Below are 24,935 nucleotides of genomic sequence, written 5' to 3'. Positions count from 1 at the left end.
CGTGGTCACTACGTATCATAAAATACATTTCTTTTTCGCCGGTTCTCAGCGGGTTGAGTTTAAAGAGACTCGATCAAAGCGCATTTGCTATAATTTTGCATGGCTGCTTTCTCCGCTTCAAAATAATATTTATCTTGAGTATTCGATTATTTCCAGACAGGGTAGAGACAGCTATTTGATTGTAGAAATGTAGATAAAAAGGTCCGAAATCTTTGACGCAATGTGTTAGAAAGAGTCGAAAGCACGTACTGCATTATGTATGCTTAGGAATAATAGCTCTTTTAGTATATGCAACAGATTACACAATGTATGTACGGTATCTTGTTAGTTAAAACTGCATAATTGTTATTTTAACAATTCCGAAGGGACTTTTTGTGCCATGATATATTTAGACGTTTGAATTTCAGCACATGTTGCTCAATAAAGAAGACAGTGTTTAATCATTCAAAACAAAGTAAATGATTTCTTGCTGTGGAACGTAATTGTCATCTCTTAATTTAATAATATCAAGTTCATCGTCAGCAATTTTCTTCCAGCAAATTATTTAAGAAAACCCTACAAGGAAAAAATAATAAAATGTAGAACCTGCAACTTTCTGACGGCTCCGCCCCGTTTTCTTTTCTTGCCACATCCAGTCACCTTCCCTGGTACAGGCGATAATGAATCACTGTTTTCCAAGAACACCCGGTCATTGTAGTCCGCTGGTTCTAGACATATTGGACGAATAGAATCCGTGTATTCAACTGGACTGTCAAGTTCTATCAATGCTATATCGTTATCATACAGTGCCTTGTCGCCAAAATTTGGATGAACAATGAAACTTTTAAATGTTCTAGTCGTCTGAGCCAGTAGACAGTTTGTTGTACCTGATAGTTTAGAAAAGTAAGTGAAATTAACTGAAGCATATGAGATTATTTACTACGATAGGGGCTGTTTACAACGATAGGGGTAGCATACTCTTGTCTTGTTAGGAAATGACTGAAAATGTAGTTATTCTACATTCATAATTTACATTTACAGGAGACATATGTATACGACCACGTGTTCGTTGTTTTTGTCTCTTTCTTTCTACAATTATGCGAAATTTGAGAACATTTTTCTTTCTTGTTAAATCATTCTTATGGTCTTGGGGGCTGGCATAAGCCTTTAAGGGGTCATTTTTAGATTTTAATGAGCTTATTGCTATAAAACACTATAAAAATTGTGAAACGTAACAAAATGGATGCTCAACAAAGTGAGGCAGCACTAATATTTTATTATTTTTGGGTTCTTTTTGTTGATTATGATTACTTTTATAATTGAGCCAATATTTATACAAAATTGACTAATAAACCATTGAAGATTCTTCTGTCGGTACAGTCAACCCATTGCTAGAGACCACCTCTGAACAGAGACCACCTGAAGGGCACTTTTTGTTTCCCGTTTTAAGATTTACTGTGTGTTTACCTGTGAATAAAGGCTGCCAGCCAATAAAGACCACATTTGTCTCTCCCAGGGGTCGTCTGTATAAACAGATTTGACTATATTTTGTTTCCCAGCTCTATATAATTTCGAGAGAGGTAACTTACAAATTAAATGTGCCATAAGTTAAACTGTACATATTATTTATTACAAAAGATTAATTTTAAGAAATTCTTTGTTATGTGAATCAGTAGGAACGTCAGAGATATTAAGAAATAACTCAATAATTACCAAGTAAAATCTCAACATTTTCATGTGCAAAGGGAACATCAAAATTTGATTCGAACTCTTTAATACAATGTGCTGCAGTCAGAATGTAACTCTGGGATATAATAGTTCCGCCACAGAACGCTCTCTGGGTAGACGATCCCTTAAAAATACATTGCATATTCATCATTATAAACTACATAGAACGAAAAAAGTATGTACACTTTCGAGCAAGTTAAATAAAGATAACATGAATTTACTACGATTTGTATCACCAGAGCTTATATTATCCAAAAAGGCCTGGATGTTGGAAGATGTGGCAACGTTACACGTATCCCTCTAGATATGAACATTAAAAAATGTTCAAATCCACATTGTAAAATCATAATGAGAATATCGCATGTCTGGATTTTTAATAATATCGATTTTTACACACAAAATCAAAAGCGAGTCTTAGTATTTCAACTACTTACTTCAGAAGATCCAATATTACAAAAACGTCACATTATACTGACACCGGGCTGACCAGTCCTAGCACTATCCTCTTAACTTATTTTCGACAAATGAAAAATAAACAAATGCTACTCATCATCAATGTCATATGAATGTCAAAAAACTGTTGTACTTACACCTCGAGATCTCAGTGTCACGTGCCACGGATTTTCATTAGGTCGTGCGTCGGTGCCCTGGGATATTCTCGAGCTGGCCAAATTAACTTCGTCGAATGTAGAAATGCCGCAATCTGAAGCGGAAAGCAAAAATACAAACGAGAATAAAGATCACATAGGAGAAGTCAGTTTCCAAGAATACATGACAAAATTTTTCAACAGAGTATGTATACACGTGCATACATATGGTGGACATTTAAACAAAAATGTACTAACAAAAGAAAACAATTGGACAGCAAAAAAAAATGAACACAGTATGTCAGGATACGAGTTATATGACCCAGGGAAGTGCCTACGTCTTTATAGTACCTCGAACAATGAAATGGGTCCAATCGCTAAGGTGACTTTGTCTGAGACTAGCTGACAAACGATGTGTGTCTGTGTCTGTGTGTGTGTGTGTGTGTGTGTGTGTGTGTGTGTGTGTGTGTGTTTAACGTCTTTTTCAACAATTTTTCAGTCATATAAACGACGGTGTCTACTTGTAGCAGTGAGCACAATGTCCAACTTTATAGTGCTGCCTCACACCGTAGACACGTGGCATGATACCCCACCAAGTCACATTATACTGACACCGGGCTGACCAGTCCTAGCACTATCCTCTTAACGCTGAGCGCCAAGCGAGGAAGCTACTAGTACCATTTTTTATGTCTTTGGTATGACGCGGCCTGAGGATCGAACCCATGACCTCCCGCACTCGAAGCGGACGCTCTACCATTAGGCTACCGAGGCAGTTAGAATGTCCTTTGTTAAAACGTATAGCTGGTGAGACCAAATATCTCATGCATAAATTTCCCTCTGGCTACATTGTCTACATGTACCAATAATTCGTAAATGATTTCAATTATAAGCTAGATAAATCCAGGGATCAGGCAAATCACTAAATGTTTCAAACTAACAATCTTCAGTTAATAAAAATTAGCTCAAACTCCTATAGACTGGAGACTCTATACTTGAATGGTCTTTTTGTTGAAGTTCCCATCAAACAATGTCTTTGAATCAACAACATACGAGTCCTATCGCATAGATGTTCGGCCTCCGTCCTCTTGATTGAAATTGAAAGTCTGTATGATTGTCCTAACTCCTGGATGCTCAGCGCCTATATGCCATCACATATAGCATTCAACTACCATATAGGTATATCCCCTATGCCTTGGCTGTACTTCGCTAATAATGCTGAACCGTCTATAAGCTGGAACTCTCCTACTATCTCAGTAGATTACCAAACTCTGGATCTCTGTCTCAGCTTTCCTATGCTCAGCCTATATTTGCTGTCGTCTATAGCATTCAAATACCGTTAAGGTAAAACACCTATGCGTTGGTCCTCTATCTCGAAACCTTCTTGAAATTCTGCAACTCTTCTTTAGTCTATGAATTTCAAACATCTTCTTTTTAATATTTTTTCCGCCCTGACAGGATAGTTGCAATAACTTCCTTATCAAGGTACTGGGAAATTTTTTTAGTTGAATCCTCGATGTGTTTTCTTCGACCGCTGGATACAGAGTGATCTTTCTGTCATGCATCTACCTACTTATACCTTAGCAGACGTGAGCTTTGCTTGGTGCTATTTATAGAACTTTTTCTGATTGGACCTAATCTGTACATAGTATTTCACAACGGGTGCTTGAACAAATAATTGATTCCCTTTTAACTATTGAATATGACATAATGTGTGATGCTGGGATCCAGCTATCAACATAATGAACCAAAAAAAAGCCACAAATGACCCAAATCCTATTATTAACAACAATACAACAATAATTATAGCAATTATAGCATGAAAAGGGAGTCAAGCACTATCTGTGCTTGTGTGTATTCTGGAAAACTATTGGCAAGACTGGTATAACCAAAAACAAAAATCACAAAATACCATTTGAATATGTTGATAAAAATGGTGTACTGGTTACAGATCAGAATAATGTGTTAGAACACTGGAAAAATAGCTTCAAAGATCTTTTGAATAGTCCGTCTGCTGATGGCCCTGATGGTTTATCTCGTGATTTTATTCAGGATGAAAGGGAAAATTTTATCCCTCTATTAGATAATAATATATCATTTTATGAAATTAAGAAAGCCATAGAAAAATCTGGTTTACGGAAATCTTGTGGATTTGATAATCTGCCTTAAAGTTTTCAGAATTGACCTTCTATTCTTTTTTGCATGTATTTTTCAATGTATGTATGAAACTGGTAAATAACCCACGGATTGGGAAAAGGTATTTTAACCCATTCCTAAGTCTAGTACAATGACCGTTGAATCCAATGAATTACCGTGGTATTACTTTGGCACAACAATGTTATAAGCTATACTGTTCGGTTATCAACGAAAGATTATCATCTTGGTTAGAAGAAAATTCAAAATTGTAGACGAGCAAAAGGCTTTCGTAGAAAGCGTAGTACGGTTGATCATCTATCCACATTACCTCTATTGTAGAAACTAGTTAAAAAGAACTTCCAACTGATGCCGCATTTATTGACTTTAAAAGCGTACGACTCAATCAATCGCTCAATTTTTGGATCATATTTCTGACATGGGTGTTATTGTAAATGTTACATGTTATCAAATCATTATACTCTTGTGTTAGTTCTTGTATCAAATTCAATGGATATTACTTCAGAATGGTTTGATGTTAATATGGGTTTAAGACAGTGTATCTTGTCCCTGTTCTTTTTAATTGCTTTATAAATGATCTAGCTGTGAAAATCAATGCTGTAGGGCTAGGAATGAACTAATGATGGTAAAATCTTGTCAATTTTATTGTATGCAGATGATGTTGTCTCTTAGCAAAGAATGAACAGATTTACAGAGAATGTTAGATATTTTATGTGATTGGTGTGACAGAATCATATGCTTATCAATTCCAAGAAAGCAATATTGTAATTTTAGAAGTAAGTCTGCACCAAGGACATTGTTTCAATTTAATGTGGATCAAACAATTTAGCAATTACTGATAATTATGTTATCTTGGTTTAGCTTTGATGATTTCTTGACACAATTTTCACTGCTAAATTTTGCTAAAGCAGCGGGAAGAGCTCTTGGATTACTTATTGCAAAATTAAAAGTCTGGGAGGTATGCATTGATGTATACAGTAAATTGTATGATTCTTGTATGGCCAGTCATTGGTATGGGGCAGCTATTTGGTTACAGGGACTTTTTCTTGCATAGAAGCAAATTCAGAATCGAGCATGAGGTTTTTTCTGGTCAGGCCAATATAACACCAAGTGCTGCAGTCGCCGGTACATGGGTGGGAACCAAATTTGTTAAACAACTTAAATGTGTGGCAGCACTTGTGTAGGTTGGAGTGTATGAGTAATTTAAGAATAAATAGTTTAGTTAATAAATACTGTATACCTTGTTTTAGAGCATGTAAAAATTGGCAATATAGAATAAGGACTTTTTGAAAAACACAACGTGGTGAATTTTTTAACATAAATTGTGTATTGAATAAAAAGTTTTTGATTGATAGATTAACCACCTCATATTTAAATGAGTATCTTGATACATGGATTGAGACACTACATACCATTTACAGTAATACTGGTAGTGGAGGAATAAATTGAGGACTTACAGTAACTTTCAAGTTTAATTTTGAAACTGAATCATATGTTAAGAAAATGTTGCCTTATAAACATAGAACAGCTTTGCAAAGTTTAGATGTGGTGTCGCCCCTATCAGACTTGAAATAGGCAGATACGAGAGATTACCTTTAAATCAAAGATATGCCCAATATGCAGAAATGATATTGAAGATGAAAAACATGTGTTATATCTGTCAGAGTATGAGCATATAAATAAGATTTTTTACCAAGGCAGTGTTATAGATGAAAATTTGTCAATTTATACTGATGAAGGTAAAATGTCATTTATTTTTTCTAATCCAGAATTGTTAAGTGTGATGCAAAATCTGTTTCTATATTCTTAAAAGTAGGAAAAACTATCTGTACACCTAAGAATTGTCTTTTTATTTTTCCTTTTAGTACATAGGTTATTTTATCGTTGTTGAAAATGGATAGATATTTTCTTTAGTATTAATTAGCAGTTTTACAGATTCTAAGAATGTTATTGCTAATCAGTTCATCTACGATCTGATCGGGGTGATAATGATCTTTAAAGACATTTTTTAAGTGGCGATAGGCCGGTTTTCCTATTCAGCTTTTATGGTTTACGTTGGACATTTTATATGGTTTTTAATACAACGATTAGCAATGACTCCTTAGTTTTATCATGTAATAGACTTGATATTGTGGAAAAGGAAGTAAATCTATGTGGGCATATAAACAGCTAGCCTACTTAGGCGTTGAGTTGCCTTTCTTTAATACTGTGTTGTTTTGTGTATGTATGTTACTACTTTTTATGTGGTGTATGTATGTTTGTGTGTTATATGTAGGTCGGTACCTATATGTAATGTAGGTGGATATATCTATAGATGGGTATGTATATACATGTATTTATGTATATGTGTTTATATGTGTATAGGTGTTTTTTTGTATATGGGTATATTAGTATGTTAGTTATGTGTGTATATGTATATATATATGTGTATATGTATGTGTATGCATTTATATATGTGTAGTATATGTGTTGTGTATGTGTATATATATATACATACATATGTATTTATGTTTATGTGTGAAATATATATGTAATTTATATGTATGGATGCTGATGCAAGCTTGTTTGTATCAGTGTTATGTGTATTTATGTATATTGCATACTGTTTTCTGGTTCACATAAATTTACGAGGGTGTTGTGATCACAGGGTAAATTTGTTTTAGTTTTAACTAGAATGTTACGGTTGTCATTTATGTTTGATAGATAGTCTCATATAATTCTATGTCAAGAATGGTCATATGCATTTTTTAAAGTTGTTTTTATGTGTTATATGTGTTTGTATGCATGTGAATGAGACTTAAATAAATAAATAAATATAAAATATAAATATATCGTTATCAATATATCAAACATACAAATTATTCTGATACATTAGAACACCGCATTGATGCAATGAGTGACCAGTAGGAGGTTTAAACTTTAAAAAAAACTCGAAATACTGCATCAGTTCAATAAAGTAGTTTTCGTATTTTCCATTGTACACTTTGAGATCTCTTTTTTTTTCTTAGAACTATTTTACTTGCGAGTAATAAAATGTCAACATTTCAGCAACCGACCATGCTCAAATATCTCATATCTTGTTTTCAATCTTGTTTGGTATTTATTTTTTTTACAGCCATTTGTATTTAAGGATTGTTTTTGCTCAAAATATTCATAGTAATTGACTAGTTCTTAAAGGATGTATTTGATATATTTTGAGAGAAATAAAAGAGTAAAAATATTCCCATTTCAGACAAAACACCATTTCCTCTAGCTTGTATGTGCTTGTGTTGTGACGATAAAACGCTTATATTTTAACTATAAAATTTAACATCTGATGTGTGAAAACTTACATTTATTTAGAGGTTTAACATCAACCACGGTTAATGTTCCCTCTTTGTAACTGTAGCAACCGTTATTATCCTCTGCTTCACACTGGTAGGTTCCCGCGTCTGAGAGTCCAACGTCAAAAATATAGAGATAGTTGTTAACCATTTTCTGAAAACCGAGTGTACAGTCATTATCAAATGTTGCTTTCAAAGCGTGCTTGCAAGCTAACTGGATTACATGTATTATTATTATTTGAAACAAACGCTCAATTAAATCATATCAATTCAAAACTGTGACAGTAACCAATAATTTACCTTATGCAGAAAAAATGCCAAGTAACCAAACTATAAAACATGAATATTCTTTAGTTACTGGCAGCAATTTGTTTGCACTATTGATAAGGTAAGTCAGTGTTTACTAGTATAGTTATGGAATTTACTTTTTGTATCAAGAAAAAGTCTACAAAAAAAGTTGTATGTCTAATAATACTGGCATTTTATCTGTATGGTAGCACTCTTGTGGAATGAAGTATAAGGGCACCAGATCGAGCTTTTCATCTAAAAGGAGTATGTGCTACGATATATGCTATGACAAAACGTATCGAATAAAATTTTTGCCGAGTATTTTAAAGGCATTAACAATCCGGATTCAGTATTTTTTCAACCAGATTAAGATGCAATGTATTGTAACGAGCGGTTTGTAAAAGGGGGATTTCAAAGCATGTCTGAGGATCTAGATCTAGAAATAAGCGAAAGCGACATTTTGCGCGCGTGTAAAGAGCTGAATAACGGGAAATCCGTAGGGCCAGATATTTTTATAAATGAGTTTTTCAAATATGGTATCACATCTTTACTATCGTATCCGTTTAAACTTTTTAATAAGCTATTAAATGAAGGGTACTTTCCATGGGCAGAAGGGTTTATAATACCTATATACAACAAGAGGGCCATAATGGCCCTATATCGCTCACCTGTTATAATTGCACTTAAGGACAAGAAGGTCAAAAAATCATAATCGAGATCAATCAAAAGAATTATGAGAAAATATAGTTGAAATTTTCTTACAAATTTCTTCTAAAATTATTTTCAAATCAGGCCAGTAGTTTCATGCCCGAAGGATTACATCAGAGGACGATAGGAGCAAAATTTTGACTGATGAAGCCCAAAGGATAGAAACAACAAAGGGAAGAAATTAAAAATAAATCTAAGTCCTCAGAAAAAATATCTAAGTCCAAAGGATAGGAACAACAAAGGGAAGAAATTTAACCAAAAAGAAAAAGAAATTCTTTCAAGGTACAGATATGTCAAAATACACCTAAAAATTGGAGGTACTATCCATGTTGTCCCACAGAAAAGTCGTCTCGGTTTTTCCCTACGGCCAATAATAAAAAAGTTACTAAATAAGCTATTTATAGTAACATAAAAGGGAAGTAATTAAAAAAATATATTGTAAGTGAACAAAAGAAGGATCTGCCAAATAAAAACAAGAGCAATGCAATGCAACGCAAATGCAAAGCAATATACAACAAAACAAAGTCATATGACATTTGACCCCTAAGTGTGACCTTGACCTTGAAGTGAGCCATCCGAAACATGCGCTCTGCACGTCGTTTCGATGAGGTGAACATTTGTGTCAGGTTTCTTTAAAATCCTTCAAGGGGTTCAAGAGTTACAGAGCGGAAGGGAAATTGCTAACCAACAGACAGACAGACAGACGGACACTAAGGCGATAACATAATACGTCCCTTCGGGCGTACAAGAAGGAATCGAGATCTTATGGTGATACAAGTTGTGTGCAAGTTTGGTTAAAATAATTTCATAAATGAAGCTGCTATTGTGCAGACAAGGTCAAAATAGCTACTTTTGGCCCTTTCAGGGCCCATAACTCTGTAACCCATACTGGGATCTGGCCGGTTCAAGGAAGACACTAAGATCTTATGGTGACACAAGTTTTGTGGAAGATTGATTAAATTCAAATTATAAATGAAGCTGCTATAGTGCAGATAAGGTCAAACTAGCTAATTCTGGCCCTATCAGGGGCCATACCTCTGGAACCTATAAATCTGACCAGTTCAAGAAAGGAACCAAGATCTTGTGGTGATACAAGTTGTGTGCAAGTTTGGTTAAAATCAAATCATAAATGAAGCTGCTATTGTGCAGACAATGTCAAAATAGCTACTTTTGGCCCTTTCAGGGGCCATAACTCTGGAACCCATTATGGGATCTGGCCGGTTCAAAAAAGGAACCAAGATCTTATGGTGACACAAATTTTGTGGAAGATTGATCAAATTCAAATCATAAATGAAGCTGCTATTGTGCAGACAAGGTCAAAATAGCTAATTCTGACCCTTTCAGGGGCCATCACGATGGAACCCATAATGGAATCTGGCCAGTTCAACAAAAGTACCAAAATCGTATGGTGATACAAGTTGTGTGCAAGTTTGGTTAAAATCAAATCATAAATGAAGCTGCTATTGTGCAGACAAGGTCAAAATAGCTAATTCTGACCATTTCAGGGGCCATAACTCTGGAACCCATAATGGAATCTGGCCAGTTCAAGAAAGGAACCAAGATGTTATGGTGGTACAAGTTGTGTGCAAGTTTGGTTAAAATCAAATCATAAATAAAGCTGCTATTGAGCAGACAAGGTCAAAATAGCTAATTTTGGCCCTTTCAGGGGCCATAACCCATGGTGATACAAGTTGTGTGCAAGTTTGGTTAAAGTAAAATCATAAATGAAACCACTATCGTGCAGACAAGAAATTGTTGATGCACAAAAATAGCAAATTCTGGCCCTTTAAGGGGCAATAACTCTAGAACCCATGATGGGATCTAGCCAGTTTTGGAAAGGAACTGAGATATCATGCCAATACAAGTTTTGTACAAGTTTGATCAAAATTGCTTGCAAAATGTGGTCTCTATCGTGTTCACAAGAAATTGTGGACGGACGGACGGACGACGGACGAAGGGCGATCACAAAAGCTCACCCTGTCACTACGTGACAAGTGAGCTGAAAAAGGAGATCCAGCCTCACCAGAAAATTATAGGGGTGTCACACTGTTAAGCACACTAGGAAAACTTTTTACCAGAATCATGCATACACGACTAAACAAGAGGGTCATGATGGCCCTGTATCGCTCACCAGAGTACCATTGCTCAAAATGATATGATCAAGTTTTGATATAGAGCACATAGGCATACACATTAAATATCATCAGGATAAACATTTTCTTGTAACAGTCCCTTTTGACCTAGTCAGGACTAATTTCCATACCAAGTTTGAGGGTCCAAGGCTCAAATGCTGCATTTTTGTACTAACATGACTATTCCTTATCCTGGAAGACTTAAATAACATTTAAAACCAATTTTTAGATGCTGCTGATATATATTCGTTTACATAAAATAAAGGGAGGTAATCTGTCATAAATTCAGTCAAAAGTTATCTACCCTGATTGTCCGAGTCCATCTGATGGCACAAATGACATTTCAAATCAGTATCTTCATTGGTTACTGAGATACACCCATTTTAATTTGAAACAAAGGGAGGTAATTTGACATAAAATCAGTCCATAGCTATCTACCCTGATTGCCTCAGTCCAGCTAAAGACAAGAGTGAAATATCAAATGAGTTCTATAAATATTTACCGAGATAAAACCATTTTTATTTAAATCAGGGGAGGTACTCATGCATTGGTATATGCATGTAGAAGATACAAAGTACAAACCTATACAACACTATATTAGTAAAGTATTCATATCGATAAATGTTCAATCAAGAGTTATCTAATATGACTATTTCTTACCATGGAAGACATAAATAACGTTTCAATCCAATCTCATTTGAAGCTGCCAAGATGTATTCATTTAGATAAAAAATAAAGGGAGGTAATTTGTCATAAATTCAGTCAATATGTATCTTCACTGATTGTCCAAGTCCATCTGTTGACATAAATGAAATTTCATATCAGTATCTTCATTAGTTACGGAGATATACCGATTTTAATTTGAAATAAAGGGAGGTAATTTAACATAAAATCAGTCCATAGTTATCTACCCTGATTGTCTCAGTCCAACTAATGACAATAATGAAATTTCAAATAAGTCCTATAAGTACTTACTGATATAAATCCATTGTGATTACAATCAGAGGAGGTAATCAGATATAAAATAACTCTGGAACCTACGATTGGATCTGACAGATTCGTCATGGAATCCAAGATTTATTGTTGTTGAAGATATTTCGGAAGTTTGTATCAAATCAAACCATAAAAGAAGTCTCTATATGGCTGCAAAAGCCAAAATAGCAAATTTTGGACCTTTCAGGGAACCCATAATGGAATCTGGCCAGTTCAAGAAAGGAACCAAGATCTTGCGGTGATACAAGTTGTGTGCAAGCTTGGTTAAAATCAAATCATAAATGACGCTGTTATTGTGCAGATAAGGTCAAAATAGCTAATTTTGGCCCTTTCAGGGGCCATAACTCTTAAACCCATAATTGGATCTGGCCAGTTCAAGAAAGAAGCCGAGTTCTTATGATGCCACAAGTTTTGTGCAAGTCTGATTAAATTCAAATCATAAATGAAGCTGCTATTGTGCAGACAAGGTCAAAATAGCTAATTTTGGTCCTTTCAGGGGCCATAACTCTGGAACCCATAATAGAATCTAATCAGTTCAAGAAAGGAACAAAGATCTTATGGTGATATAAGTTTTGTACAAGTTTGGTTAAAATCAAATCATAAATAAAGCTGCTATTGTGCAGACAAGGTCAAAATAGCTAATGTTGGCCCTTACAGGGGACATAACTCTGGAACCCATAATGGGATCTGGCCAGTTCAAGAAAAGAACCGAGATCTTATGGTGATACAAGTTGTGTGCAAGTTTGGTTAATATAAAATCATAAATGAAACCTCTATCGTGCAGACAAGAAATTGTTGACGCACGCACGGTGGCACGGCCGCTCAGACGACGGACGACGGACGAAGGGTGATCACAAAAGCTCACCTTGTCACTATGTGACAGGTGAGCTAATAAATGGGCTGAATACTATCAAGTATATACCGAAGCACAAGCAGGGTTTAGATCGCAAATGGGAACAGTTGACAACATTTTTGTCCTACATAGTATAATAAATCATATAGTTAATGAAAATAAACATGTGTTTGTCTGCTTTGTAGATTATACAAAGGCTTTTGATTTTATTGTGAGGGATAACCTTTGGCTAAAACTAATCCAGATAGGCGTAAGAGGGAAAATAATGTCCGTTCTAAAATCTATGTATTCATTTGTTAAATCAAGAATTAAGGTACAAAATTCGCTGAGCGAAAGCTTTATATGTACGCTAGGGGTTCGTTAAGTGGACTGTATGTCACCTTTTCTTTTTTCTATGTACATAAACGATCTAGAAGATACTTTTATCCTCAAAGGTTTTCATGGCATCGATCTAGGAACGTTCAAACTATTTTTACTATTGTACGAAAAGGCAGAGGAACTCAAACGGCCTAGAGGTGTTAAAGGAATATTGCGATTAATGGAAACTTACTGTAAATGAAAATAAAATAAAAGTAATGGTTTTTAGAAAGGGGGAAGAAATAGAAGAAATCTTAGATTTGTATATGGAGACGCAGAAATTGAAATAGTTAGTAAATTCACATATTTAAGAGTAGCTTTTACCACAGGCGGATCATTTTCAAAAACTTATGAAACTCTAGCAGGTTAGGCACTTAAGGCAATTTTCAAGTTTAAAAATGTTTATACAGAATCTCAATATTTTTAGTAACACACACACTATTATCTTTTCGATAAGCTAATTATACCAATATTAAACAATGGTTATGAGGTATTGGGCTTTAAAGAATCAAAGAAGTTAGACAATATTCATTTGTTGTTTTGCAAAAATCTATTAGGCGTACGGTTACAAACACAAAATTCGTTTATATATGGAGAGTTATGAAAAGAACCTTTAATGAATAATAGACTGTATCAGATAATAAAATTTTGGCTTGAAATATTGAAATCGGAAAGAAACCGATATATTAGAAAAGTTTATGACATGATGATATATCAGATGGAACTTGAACCAAATAATAATTGTTGGGCAAAATCAGTCATATCATTATTAGAGCAATTAGGATTTCATTATGTTTGGTTAAATCAAGGAGTAGGAAATGAAACTTTATTTTTACTTAGCTTCAAACAAAGAATAAGAGATAATTTCATGCAACACTGGAATGAATCTTTAGAGAATTCTTCAAGGGATTCTTCTTACAAACTGTTTTCAACCATCGTTTTTAAGTCTTATTTAGAAAATGTTTATATAATGAAATTAAGAATAGCATTAATACGGCAGAGATTGTCAGCGCATATGTTATTGATAGAAACAGGCAGATGGCACAAGACGAACAAAATTCCAAGAAATAATAGGAAATGTGTCATATGTAATAACCTTGAAGACGAATTTAACTTTTTATTAGAATGTAAATTATATAAAGACATCAGAGCGAAGTATGTCCATAAATATTACTGGAAAAACCAAAACATACCAAAATTTACAGAACTGTTATCAACTGAAAACATTTCGATCTTGAAAAAACTGTCCACCTTTGTATACAGGGCTTTTGAACTTCGTAAAACTATTTATTACCCTTAACACTTTTCTCCTCTCTGACATTTTATCCAGATAATTACATGTTTATGTAGGTTCCCACTTAAATATAACGAGTTCAGTATGTAGCTGATATGTTCAGTGAGTTACATGTTAACAGACAGAACTGTTTGTGATCAAGATAATTGTTTACAAAATATGTCAGATTGCATAGATAGACATCTGAGTTTTTGTGTATATGTAAAATCACTTATTTTTTACACCGTCATTGACATTACTATCTAAATGTTATATGATTATATGTTATATATGAACTCATGGGTTTGTAGCCTTTTGTTAATAAACTATCTATCTATCTATGATATAGGATATGATATATGCTAAGATATTATATAGGATATGATATATGCTAAGATATTATATAGGATATGATATATGCTAAGATATTATATAGAATATGATATATTCTAAGATATTATATAGGATATGATATATGCTAAGATATTATATAGGATATGATATATGCTATGATATATGATCAGATATTTTGTATATATTATAAGAATTAGTTATATCAAAGAACAGGTATCCGTTATCAGTCTGCTCACAGTCAACCGTAACTGTTTATTGATTCAATATTCGCGTTAAATGCCATTATTGTGGCTGTCAGAAATATTACGGAGACCATTTAAATTGATTAAAATATATTAAAAATAATTACCTAAACTTTTCCTCAGTCTGTATTTTTATGTACCAATGTTGTTGAAATCATTACCCTGTTTGATTTCCAATAGTCCAGTTAGTTCTGTAGTGTCCAATTGGATTTTGTTCTCAAAATATTCAATTGGATTTTCCCAAAATCATGACTTACACTGTATGTTATATTATTCAGGGGCCTGTTTCACAAAAGGTCATAACTTCATGCTTTTTTAGTTTTTCTTCTCCTAAGTGTAAACGTTTAAAAACACATTTATTTCCCAAGTTATAACTAAGCTCCATTTTAAAAATTGTCAAAACATATGTACCTTGAATCTTGGGTTATTGTCCAAATTAATGTAAACACCATCTTTCTTCCAACGGACTTCTTTGGCACGCGAATCCACATGACAGATCAGTAAAGCATTCTCGTTAATCTTCTTGCTCTCAGACTGCGGCCCGGGGTATATTCCTGCATGTACAAATGCTCATTATAATATTCTAACTCATTAAGAGCTCTTTTTCATAATGGCTTTGCATATTTTCAAAGTCAAATTTTTCGTTGACTGCTGCTACACAAAATTAAATAACAGTAAAATATGGATAAATGCACTTGCAAAGTCTGATACTCGATACACTTCAATTAAAAACTTTGAATAGTCAAAATATTAGTAAATATAATATTATAAAGGAAATTATAAACCGTTTTATGTCGACTAAAATCACCCTGTGACATTTTAATTTGATCCAAATTCATCCAAAAGTAAAGAATGTGGCCTCGCGGACGGAACTTTAAAGGTCACGTGGGTTTATTCACTACGCCAGCCTGGTACTTAAATACTTACTAACATCGCAATCTTCTACGATTCTATATTCAAACGTGTGTTCCGCTGTACCCGATGATGTTGTTGCGAAACACGAATATTGTCCCTCCAATTCGTCTGTAAATTTATCAATCTGTAGTCAGACATAAATTTTAAAATTACAAGTAACCATACCAATTTCTTATTTAACTTGATTGAAATGGAATCTGGTATTATTATACATGTAGTTTAAAATGTTTGTTGAAGTAGCGCATTTGTATGTTGTATGGTTGTAAATATGACAAGAATTCGTGTTCTTCGTGACTTCACTAGGCATATTAGTAGAGGAGAATGTGTCATAACATAACAACTGTATGGTTTTTGTTCAAATTATAAATCGTTTATCGTTAAAAATTGTACCTGTAAACTCGGGGAAGTACATGTGTACAGTTAAGACCTGTTTTTGTATAGAAAATGTGAATAATATTTATGTTTATTTTTATTACCTGCAATAAACCACCTGGGTGAGATCCAAATCCAGTTCTTCTATTGTACGCCTCTGTCAGCGCTCCATTAAATGTCCTGAAAGAAAATCTACACGTTGGAAACATTGCAACTGAACGTGTGTCCATTAGATGGACGGTAGAATTCCCCATGTATGTCTACTTTGTTTTAATTGTCTTCATCCAGATTTTATTGTGCTTCCATGTACTTTAGGCCAAGGCTATTTCGAACCAACTCAGATCTGTTACAGGGCATTGTTATAGTTACTAACTCCAGTTATACAAACATGTCCATATTGTAGAATGCAAATGTGTTATATGAATAATATCATTACCAGCTGGAATGCCCGAGCTTGCAGGACTATAGGCATACAAACGTACTTAATATGACTTACCAGTCGCATTGAAATGGTCAAAACAATCATTTGTGAACTAATCCAAAGAGATTAGTTTAGTTTATAAAGAGATTAACCTATATTCAAATGTTTGCATTATATCATCTCTAGAAAGATGTCATGTGCTCCCTCGAACGTTATTTTAGACACCTTATTACCACCAACCTTGCACAAACCGGTGATGATCCCAATAATTTACGTGCTATTACTTTGTCAATATTAAAGCTTTTAGAAATTATATTGATGTAAAGATGCAAAGAGACATTAATAGACAGCTTAAAGACATAAAAGGGTGGATTTCAGGATAAACTAGGATGTATTATGACTTCGTTCATATCACGCGAGTGTGTCTTTTTTTCACGCGAGAATTCATCAAAAGTAGATGTATGTTACCTAGATGGAAAACAAGCGTTTGACAATGTATGGCATCATGGATTATTTTACAAATTAATTAAGAGTAAAATTGATGAAACACCTTTAATCGATTTTAAAGAACTGTACAAGAATGTTACCAGCTATGTAAAATATAAGGGTCTGAATTCGCCAGTATTCCCGGTGTTACAAGGAACGCGACAAGGCGGGAAAAGTTAGCCTTTGATCAACGGTCTCATTAAACAGCTTGAAGACAGTGGCTATAATTTGTGTATGTAAAATATGAATGTTTGTGCCCCAACAGTAGCTGATTCCCGGTGTTACAAGGAACGCGACAAGGCGGGAAAAGTTAGCCTTTGATCAACGGTCTCATTAAACAGCTTGAAGACAGTGGCTATAGTTTGTGTATGTAAAATATGAATGTTTGTGCCCCAACAGTAGCTGATGATATGGTACTTGTGTCTTACTCGCAGTTTGCAATTGACAGGATGCTAGATATATGTTATAGTTACTCATGTCAGTGGAGATCCAAATATAATGCCAATAAATGTGGTGTTATAGTCTTTAATGAGACTGGAACCGATAGAACAAGAACTGATAGAGTATTCAAACTTGGTGATGAAATAGTCGCGGAAAGAGAATACTATACCCATCTAGGACTGGTATCTGACAAGTTTCTGTCAATAAATAGATGTGTACAAGATGCTTGTATCAAACTTCGGGGAACATTTCTTAATATCGCAAATTGCGGAATTCATCCAGTAGCAATAAACCCTCCTTCCAGTAGCAATAAACCCTTCCAGTAGCAATAAACCCTATAACGTCAAGAACAATATGCCAATCAGTTGTTCTTCCAAAAGCATTGTAAAGATCTGAATCGTGGTCGTTGTATTCTAACTCTGACATGCTTAATTTAGAACGTGCGCACAGGTTTTGTGTGAAATTCATGCAACAACTCAATAAATTTACCAATACTGACTTCGCCCTGTGTGCTATATCCCTTGACTTAATAGAAACAATTATTAACTTTAAAAAAAACTCCATTTTTCGGGCAACTGTGCCGCTTGCTGTGTAGATACCTCGCAAAACGAATGTTCACAGGTCAACGAGGTTTTATATGAATTTTGACAAACAGATATATGGTTTCATACTAGTTGTATACAGACTTATTCAAAAATACGATTTAGTGAAGTTTTTGCAGGAATTCGTTGAGTCAGGATGTGCTGACATTTTTATAGATTATGCCATGTACACTTAATTTGCATATATATAGTATATCATATACCCGTAACTTTTCATATACTACCAACCGTTTATCATTGACTTCACACATATCATACCATATGCCCTTAACTTTGTATACACTTTAGTATTATATTATATACTCGTAAATTTGCATATACGAAACACTTTTCCCTAAACTTTGCATTTGTTGTGTCATTGACTCTAATTTTGCATTAACTGCTGCGAAAGTCTTGATTATATGAAGAAAGGAAATTACTAGTTTAAGGTTTCGATGGAGGCCTTGAGAAACAAAACTCAAACAGCACCAAATCATAGAAAGAAAGAGTTGTTTGACATGAAAATTGAACAGCATATAAAACATGTATATTACTTTACGAAACAAGTGTCAGTATACTGATAAACATTGAATTCCGGAAAAGGGCTGCCTAAAGGGACTCCACTTCCGGACAGTTAAACGCCTTTAAAAACTCACCATTTTCAAAGAACAATTACACATGTTCGTTTTGATGCATTTGCAATAGCGTGCGAGTGGTGAAATTTTGCATAACAAGGTGGAACACAGTTTTCAGCAATTGTTTATCTTTATTTCTTTACAAATGGCATTCATTTTCAAAGGGAGACAACTGTTCCCGATTATTTTAAGTACAAATGGCATTCATTTTCAAAGGGAAACAACTTTTTCCGATTATTTTAAGTAATCTTTGAGAAAAAGTTGTCTCCCTTTGAAAATGAATGCCATTTGTAAAGAAAAAAAAATAAACAATTGCTGAAAACTATGTTCCACCTTGTTACGTGAAATTTCACCACTCGCACGCTATTGCAAATGCATCAAAACAAACATGTGTAACAGTTCTTTGAAAATGGTGAGTTTTTAAAGGCGTTTAACTGTCCGGAAGTGGAGCCCCTTTAGGCAGCCCTTTTTCGGAATTCAATGTTTATATCAGTATACTGACACTTGTTTCGTAAAGTAATATACATGTTTTACATGCTGTTCAATTTTCATGTCAAACAACTCTTTCTTTCTATGATTTGGTGTTTTTTGATTTTTGTTTCTCAAGGCCTCCATCGAAACCTTAAGCAAAGATATATCATATGCGTGGTATTTTTGATCGTTCATTTTGTGTTTTATTTTCGACAAGATTGTTCTGTTTGGAAATTACAGTATGTAGCTAGTAACATAGTCCTTTAGTTTGGTTACAAGGGACTTGCCTTTAATCTCGCTTTCGAAGAAGACAATCTTTTGCTGGTATATCATACAATAATGTTTACACCAGTAGTAAGTAATACCTTAAAGTTTGCATTGTATAATATAGGTAAACAGTGGACAATGCTTAATGCACTTCCTATTCAAATTATTCTTATCATTGTTATCAAGTTTTAATGTATGCAGTTACTTTCACGAAAAGAGTATGCCTTATTTAACGTCACCATGTTAGCATATTTAAATGATGGCTGTACTTTCTTATGTGAACTATGGTATAATATGCATATTTGTGTTATTATGTTTGTAGAGTTGATGCTTAACTGACGTATAAAATGGTGTGTGTGTCTAAAATGCTATATATTCACGTATAATATTTACATAATATTTAGTTGTTTACATGTAAATTTGCTGATATATGTCTACCTATTTGTACATATGTTATGCTCTTCTAGAATAGAGGAAATAAAAGAATCAATCAATCAATGTAATGATCAGAATAGAATATGTTCATTACCATTCGTATTCCACGCGCTCTCCGTGCTGAATTTCGACAGCACATTCCTCAGTATGACTCTCGTCTCTCTTTAATGCACGATCCCCTGGGGCCACAATGAACCGTATATGAGAAGACGACTGTCCCTTAAAGTAATACAGTTAAAAACATAAATAATGCATTTATGAATACAACTGAATAAGTCGTAAAGGGGTATTGTATCTTATTTAAGGACATTACTAGCAGTTGTTACAGTGCTACCTGCTTGGCAGTGGCCGGTCCATTACCGTTCATTCTGTTCTATTTTCAGACGGTATCAAGCACTTCGCGTTATTGGAAACATACTAGTTGTGAACATGTTTTAGTCGGTCAAGAACGCATTGGTCGGTCTCTGCCAGAACGCATTGGTCGGTCTCTGCCTACAGGAAAGGCGAAAGCAATGAAAAAGAGATGTCTGTTTACAAGTAAAACGACGAACTTTGAAATTAGCGCTGGGTAACGGTACCAACGATCTGACACAATCACAAAGAATGAAACAATGCAGACGAATAGTAGAGTTATGGCCCCTGGTAAAACTGAACCAAAATTCGTGTCATATATTAATATAAATATCGCAGAATAAAGGCATGGATATAACCATGCGTCTGGTGACTGTAAGATGGGTTTTGGTATTGCAGCTGAGCTCTTTTACTCACGTCATATTGTTACGAGGATTGTGTGCAATTTACTGGAATATATTCGCAGGATTCGTGCTTGAAGATACCTTTAGACCGTTCATTATTCCAACGACGAAGATTACGTAAACATTTAGAGATGTATTTCTTCAAAGAATTTGGAAACTCTATAATTAACTCCATTCCTATTTACCTTTTTCAGGACCAAAGGAAGTGAATAATGCATTGTGTTTATCTCTAACAATGCTGTTTGATATGTAGGAAATAATGAAAGAACAATCTTCATACATGACTTTGTGAACAGTCGTCTCCTTCGAACCCTGCAGGGCAGTAACACTTCTGTGTGGAGCCGGTTTTTATGCACGTGCCGCCATTCTGACACGTGTTTGCTCTACATTGTTGTCCGCGAATACATCTGCATATAAATTGGAATATTTCGTTTTTACATCAAATATTATACAATTTGTGATTTTGATATAGAAAAAAAACACCGACTCTGACAATGTTAGCGCATGCGCGTGGCTAATCGTTAAGACAATTTATATTTAAAGAGTTTATCACAAAAATAAAAGTTTCGGCTCTATATTAAAAGACAACCAATGACATTTTAAATGTTTACATACCTACAAAACGTACTTACTTTTTCTCGTGATCCTGGCGAATGCATATCTGATTTGTTTCACATGTACAGTCTGTCAACAGGATACAAAAACAGCAATATATAATCACTCTACAATGTATGAAATGCAATACAAGAGAAGTTTAAAAGCACGCAGATAGTCAAATCATCTGTAAAGAAAAGTGGCAATATTTTACTCTACCCGACAATTGTGCTAATACTAATCTTCTAACAAAATTTCATCACATCTTACCTTTACTAGGCACGAATGAAATCTTGGCCTTGAATCCTCTTAGGGCAAAAGATACGTCAGTTTTAAATTCGAGACGAAGAGAGTTTCCACTGGTTAGAAAGGTTCTACCATGTAGACTTTCTCCACAATACGGTCCACCAAGCTCCGCTGAATCTGGTAAATGAAAAGGAGTAAACTATATACTTGAAAGACCCCGCCAATACTCCTACGGCAACTCTATGGCTCAAAGACAGCGTCAAGACATTGAATGCTTTTATTTGAATGTTTCTCATTGCAGAGTTGGTGCAGCCGTTTTTGCGCATGCCCGGAATAATTATCCATTGAAGCGCACGCAAAATTACTCATTTTTTTGCATGTCCGCACGCATTTAGTGTATAGTATGCATAATATACTGACTAAAGGTTAGGGTTAAAATCACCATGGTTACAAAATATATACATTTAAGATATTTTCGTTCAAATTTAGTTAATCCGGTATATACCGGAGTCTGTAATACGGTGCCCCTAAAGTGACATGTTACACACATTTTTTCCAATTAGGTAATGTGAGACATTTTTTTATTTCGTTTAAACGAAATCATTTCGTTTAAACGAAATAACTTATTTCGTTTAAACGAAATCATTTCGTATAAACGAAATAAGAAATAACTTATTTCGTTTAAACGAAATCATTTCGTATAAACGAAATAACTTACGAAGTGATTATTTCGTTTAAACGAAATAAGTTATTTCGTTTAAACGAAATGATTTCGTTTAAACGAAATGATAAAAAAAAAGTCTCACATTACCTAACTGGAAAAAATGTGTGTAACATGTCACTATAGGGGCACCGTACTGTAATATATCACAGGCGCACCAACTCTGTATTTAGTCACAGCCCTTTTATTTACTGACACAAAGATAATGTAACTTTTCATACGGGCAATACGAAACTGTAAATGAACTGGAGAAACAAAAACATACTGACTTTGATATTTGGCAATGCATTCCCAGGTAGTGTTTTATCTATCATTGGGGAAAACAATGGTTAATTTTATGCATAATTTTATGAACCATCAAGACCTTTATCTTGAAGCAAAGACTGGTTATGTGCACCTCACATTGTAATAGTTGGATATGCACTTGTGCATATCTGGAATAAATTTATCATAAAAAATACACCACCAGGGAAAGGTACCAGGGCAGATTCGCCACATCAAAAGTGTAGCTCTAATCACTAGTATTATTCATGCCGCTCCCTATATCAGCCAGTCATTCAGGAACAAAACCGTGAATGCATAAATTGTATTTGTGGATTTCATTTTTTGTTTCATTGAAAATGCTTTGTTATCATGCACAAAACATTTAACGTTTGATCGACATATAACAATGCTCGATGTTACAGTATTAGAAAGAGGCTACAGTGACATTATCATAACAACAGATATACATCTATTTGTGGTGCTCACTTTTCACCGCCAAAATGTCAGTATTGCACCTGTTTATTGCATGAACAAATGCCAGACAAATGATAGCATTACCTGCTCTTTCTCCTGACATGATCTTTAATGAGTCAAACATGCAGTTGTCTGAATCTTCAATATCAAAGTATAGAAATTCTATTTGGACCACGTGACGCGGCAGCTGAGTATTCCGCACAACAATAATGCATTCTTTATTGTTTTCATATTCTGGTGCTGCGTAAATCAAATCGCCGCTGTCAGTGTCGATGCCTTTGTACATGCCACTGCAGTCTGTTTAAATATAAAAGTGAGTACATCACTGACTTAATAAGGCAGGATTAGTGTATATTCAAGCACGTTAAGTGGGGATCAAATGGCTAAACTGTGTTTCCATCAGTAACAACACCTATTTTCAGAACACTCTACATTACCTTACATCTAGTGTCATCCATACCAATTCGCTGTTTATTTCCTATCGTAGCTTTAACAAAATATATATCACTAAAAAATGTCTATTTATTTAAGGAGGTTGTCAGTCACGTGAAATAGATATCACGGATAACTAGCTAAAAATAAATACTACAAAATATTCTACAAAAAAAGAGTTAACAACAGAATCGACTTGTTTTTAAATCTCACCAGGTCTAAACTGTTTTGATATCTGATGTCTGACCTGTTTCGTCGGGCCCTTAAGGGTGTTTCTCTTGTTGCTCTGTCTTCTGCACAGGCATTGAGTACATACGTTTTTGATTCTTAAGATTTGCTCTTTATATATTTTTGTGTCTTACATGTCATGCCTTTTGTTTCTATTGCGTGTGTTAGAGATTCACCTGGCGGGATTTTTATTTACACTGTCCCGTGACTGGAACATAGTGAGGATAAGAGTGAGGTTGGGTTTAAGCTCCCCAGTGGTATTTTGCCACTGACCGCTCCAAGGTGGTTTGTTTTGTCCTCGTGTGTTTGCTTCGTATGTGTGTGTGCGTGTGTGCGTTCGTGCGCGTGTGTGTGTGTGTGTGTGTGTGTGTGTGTGTGTTTGTAGTGCGCACGTCTGCGTGATGTTGGTTTCGTTTCGGGGAGGCTGCGTTTTTGGAACATGACATTCCCTGTTTGATAGTTGTCTTTGTTTTTGTGTGTGTGTGTGTATCACTGTAACAAAAACACTAAACGCCTGGAACAGAAGCAGCGTTTTCATTGATAAACGGGATCTCATTTGACTGCACCGGGATTCATTGGTCCTTATGATAATATCAGATTTGTCTTTCATTCTACTGAGTAGGATAAACACTAACATATTTTTGCGTCATAATCTGATCAGCATACATTTTTTTAAATCATGGAAAGCCCTTATCTACCATAGTTATTTCAAAATGTATTCTACCGTTATTGCCTCCAACCGGGGAAGGAGTGGTCGGTGGGACTGGCGCAGGAGTGAAGACGTCCTCAACAAACGAATATTCGATACTGAAGCGTTCTCCTTCCTGTTGTAATAGGTTTCTGTACTCGATAAACAACATGTTCACGTGGTACGGCTGTATCCCTGGAACAGTATCGCTGCAAATCTTCCCCAGGGGTTCTCCTTCTATTAGAAGAAAATTGACACTTTGACGAAACCTCGAGTAATACATATGCTTCAATGGTCTAGTTTATGGCAAATTGTATCCTGCTGACCCTTTGCTATATCTTATTCTGATTCATGATAGCTAGCGTCACCTATTAAGAATTCCATCGGCGTGAAGTTGGCAGTACAGCAGTAGCAGCAGTAGGAGCAGTTAACTGCTGTAACTGCTGGCAGTAGCAGCAGTTAACTGCTCCTACTGCCAGCAGTTACAGCAGTTGATTGCTTGTCGTAGTTAACTATCACCAGTTACAGCAATTGATCGTGT

The 24,935-nt window shown here is 34.8% G+C and overlaps 1 protein-coding gene across 1 annotated transcript in view; it reads right to left on the bottom strand.

Annotated features, from left to right (window-relative positions):
- LOC123528591 (uncharacterized) overlaps window positions 1-24,935 on the bottom strand; it is a 42,998-nt gene that overhangs the window by 3,816 nt on the left and 14,247 nt on the right. The window contains exons 7-19 of the mRNA XM_053522400.1: window positions 24,431-24,631; window positions 23,131-23,343; window positions 21,612-21,764; window positions 21,380-21,431; window positions 21,028-21,154; window positions 20,087-20,211; window positions 16,360-16,435; window positions 15,896-16,007; window positions 15,380-15,522; window positions 7,778-7,922; window positions 2,298-2,410; window positions 1,693-1,831; window positions 586-866 (exon numbers count right to left, since the gene is read on the bottom strand). Of these exons, the coding sequence (XP_053378375.1) occupies window positions 586-866; window positions 1,693-1,831; window positions 2,298-2,410; window positions 7,778-7,922; window positions 15,380-15,522; window positions 15,896-16,007; window positions 16,360-16,435; window positions 20,087-20,211; window positions 21,028-21,154; window positions 21,380-21,431; window positions 21,612-21,764; window positions 23,131-23,343; window positions 24,431-24,631 (1,880 nt within the window). The remainder of the gene's footprint in view (window positions 1-585; window positions 867-1,692; window positions 1,832-2,297; window positions 2,411-7,777; window positions 7,923-15,379; window positions 15,523-15,895; window positions 16,008-16,359; window positions 16,436-20,086; window positions 20,212-21,027; window positions 21,155-21,379; window positions 21,432-21,611; window positions 21,765-23,130; window positions 23,344-24,430; window positions 24,632-24,935) is intronic.

The sequence above is a fragment of the Mercenaria mercenaria genome, chromosome 13 (assembly GCF_021730395.1).
Source record: "Mercenaria mercenaria strain notata chromosome 13, MADL_Memer_1, whole genome shotgun sequence".
NCBI classification, from domain to species: Eukaryota; Metazoa; Mollusca; class Bivalvia; order Venerida; family Veneridae; genus Mercenaria; species Mercenaria mercenaria.
This window is presented reverse-complemented; position numbering and strand designations above follow the sequence as displayed.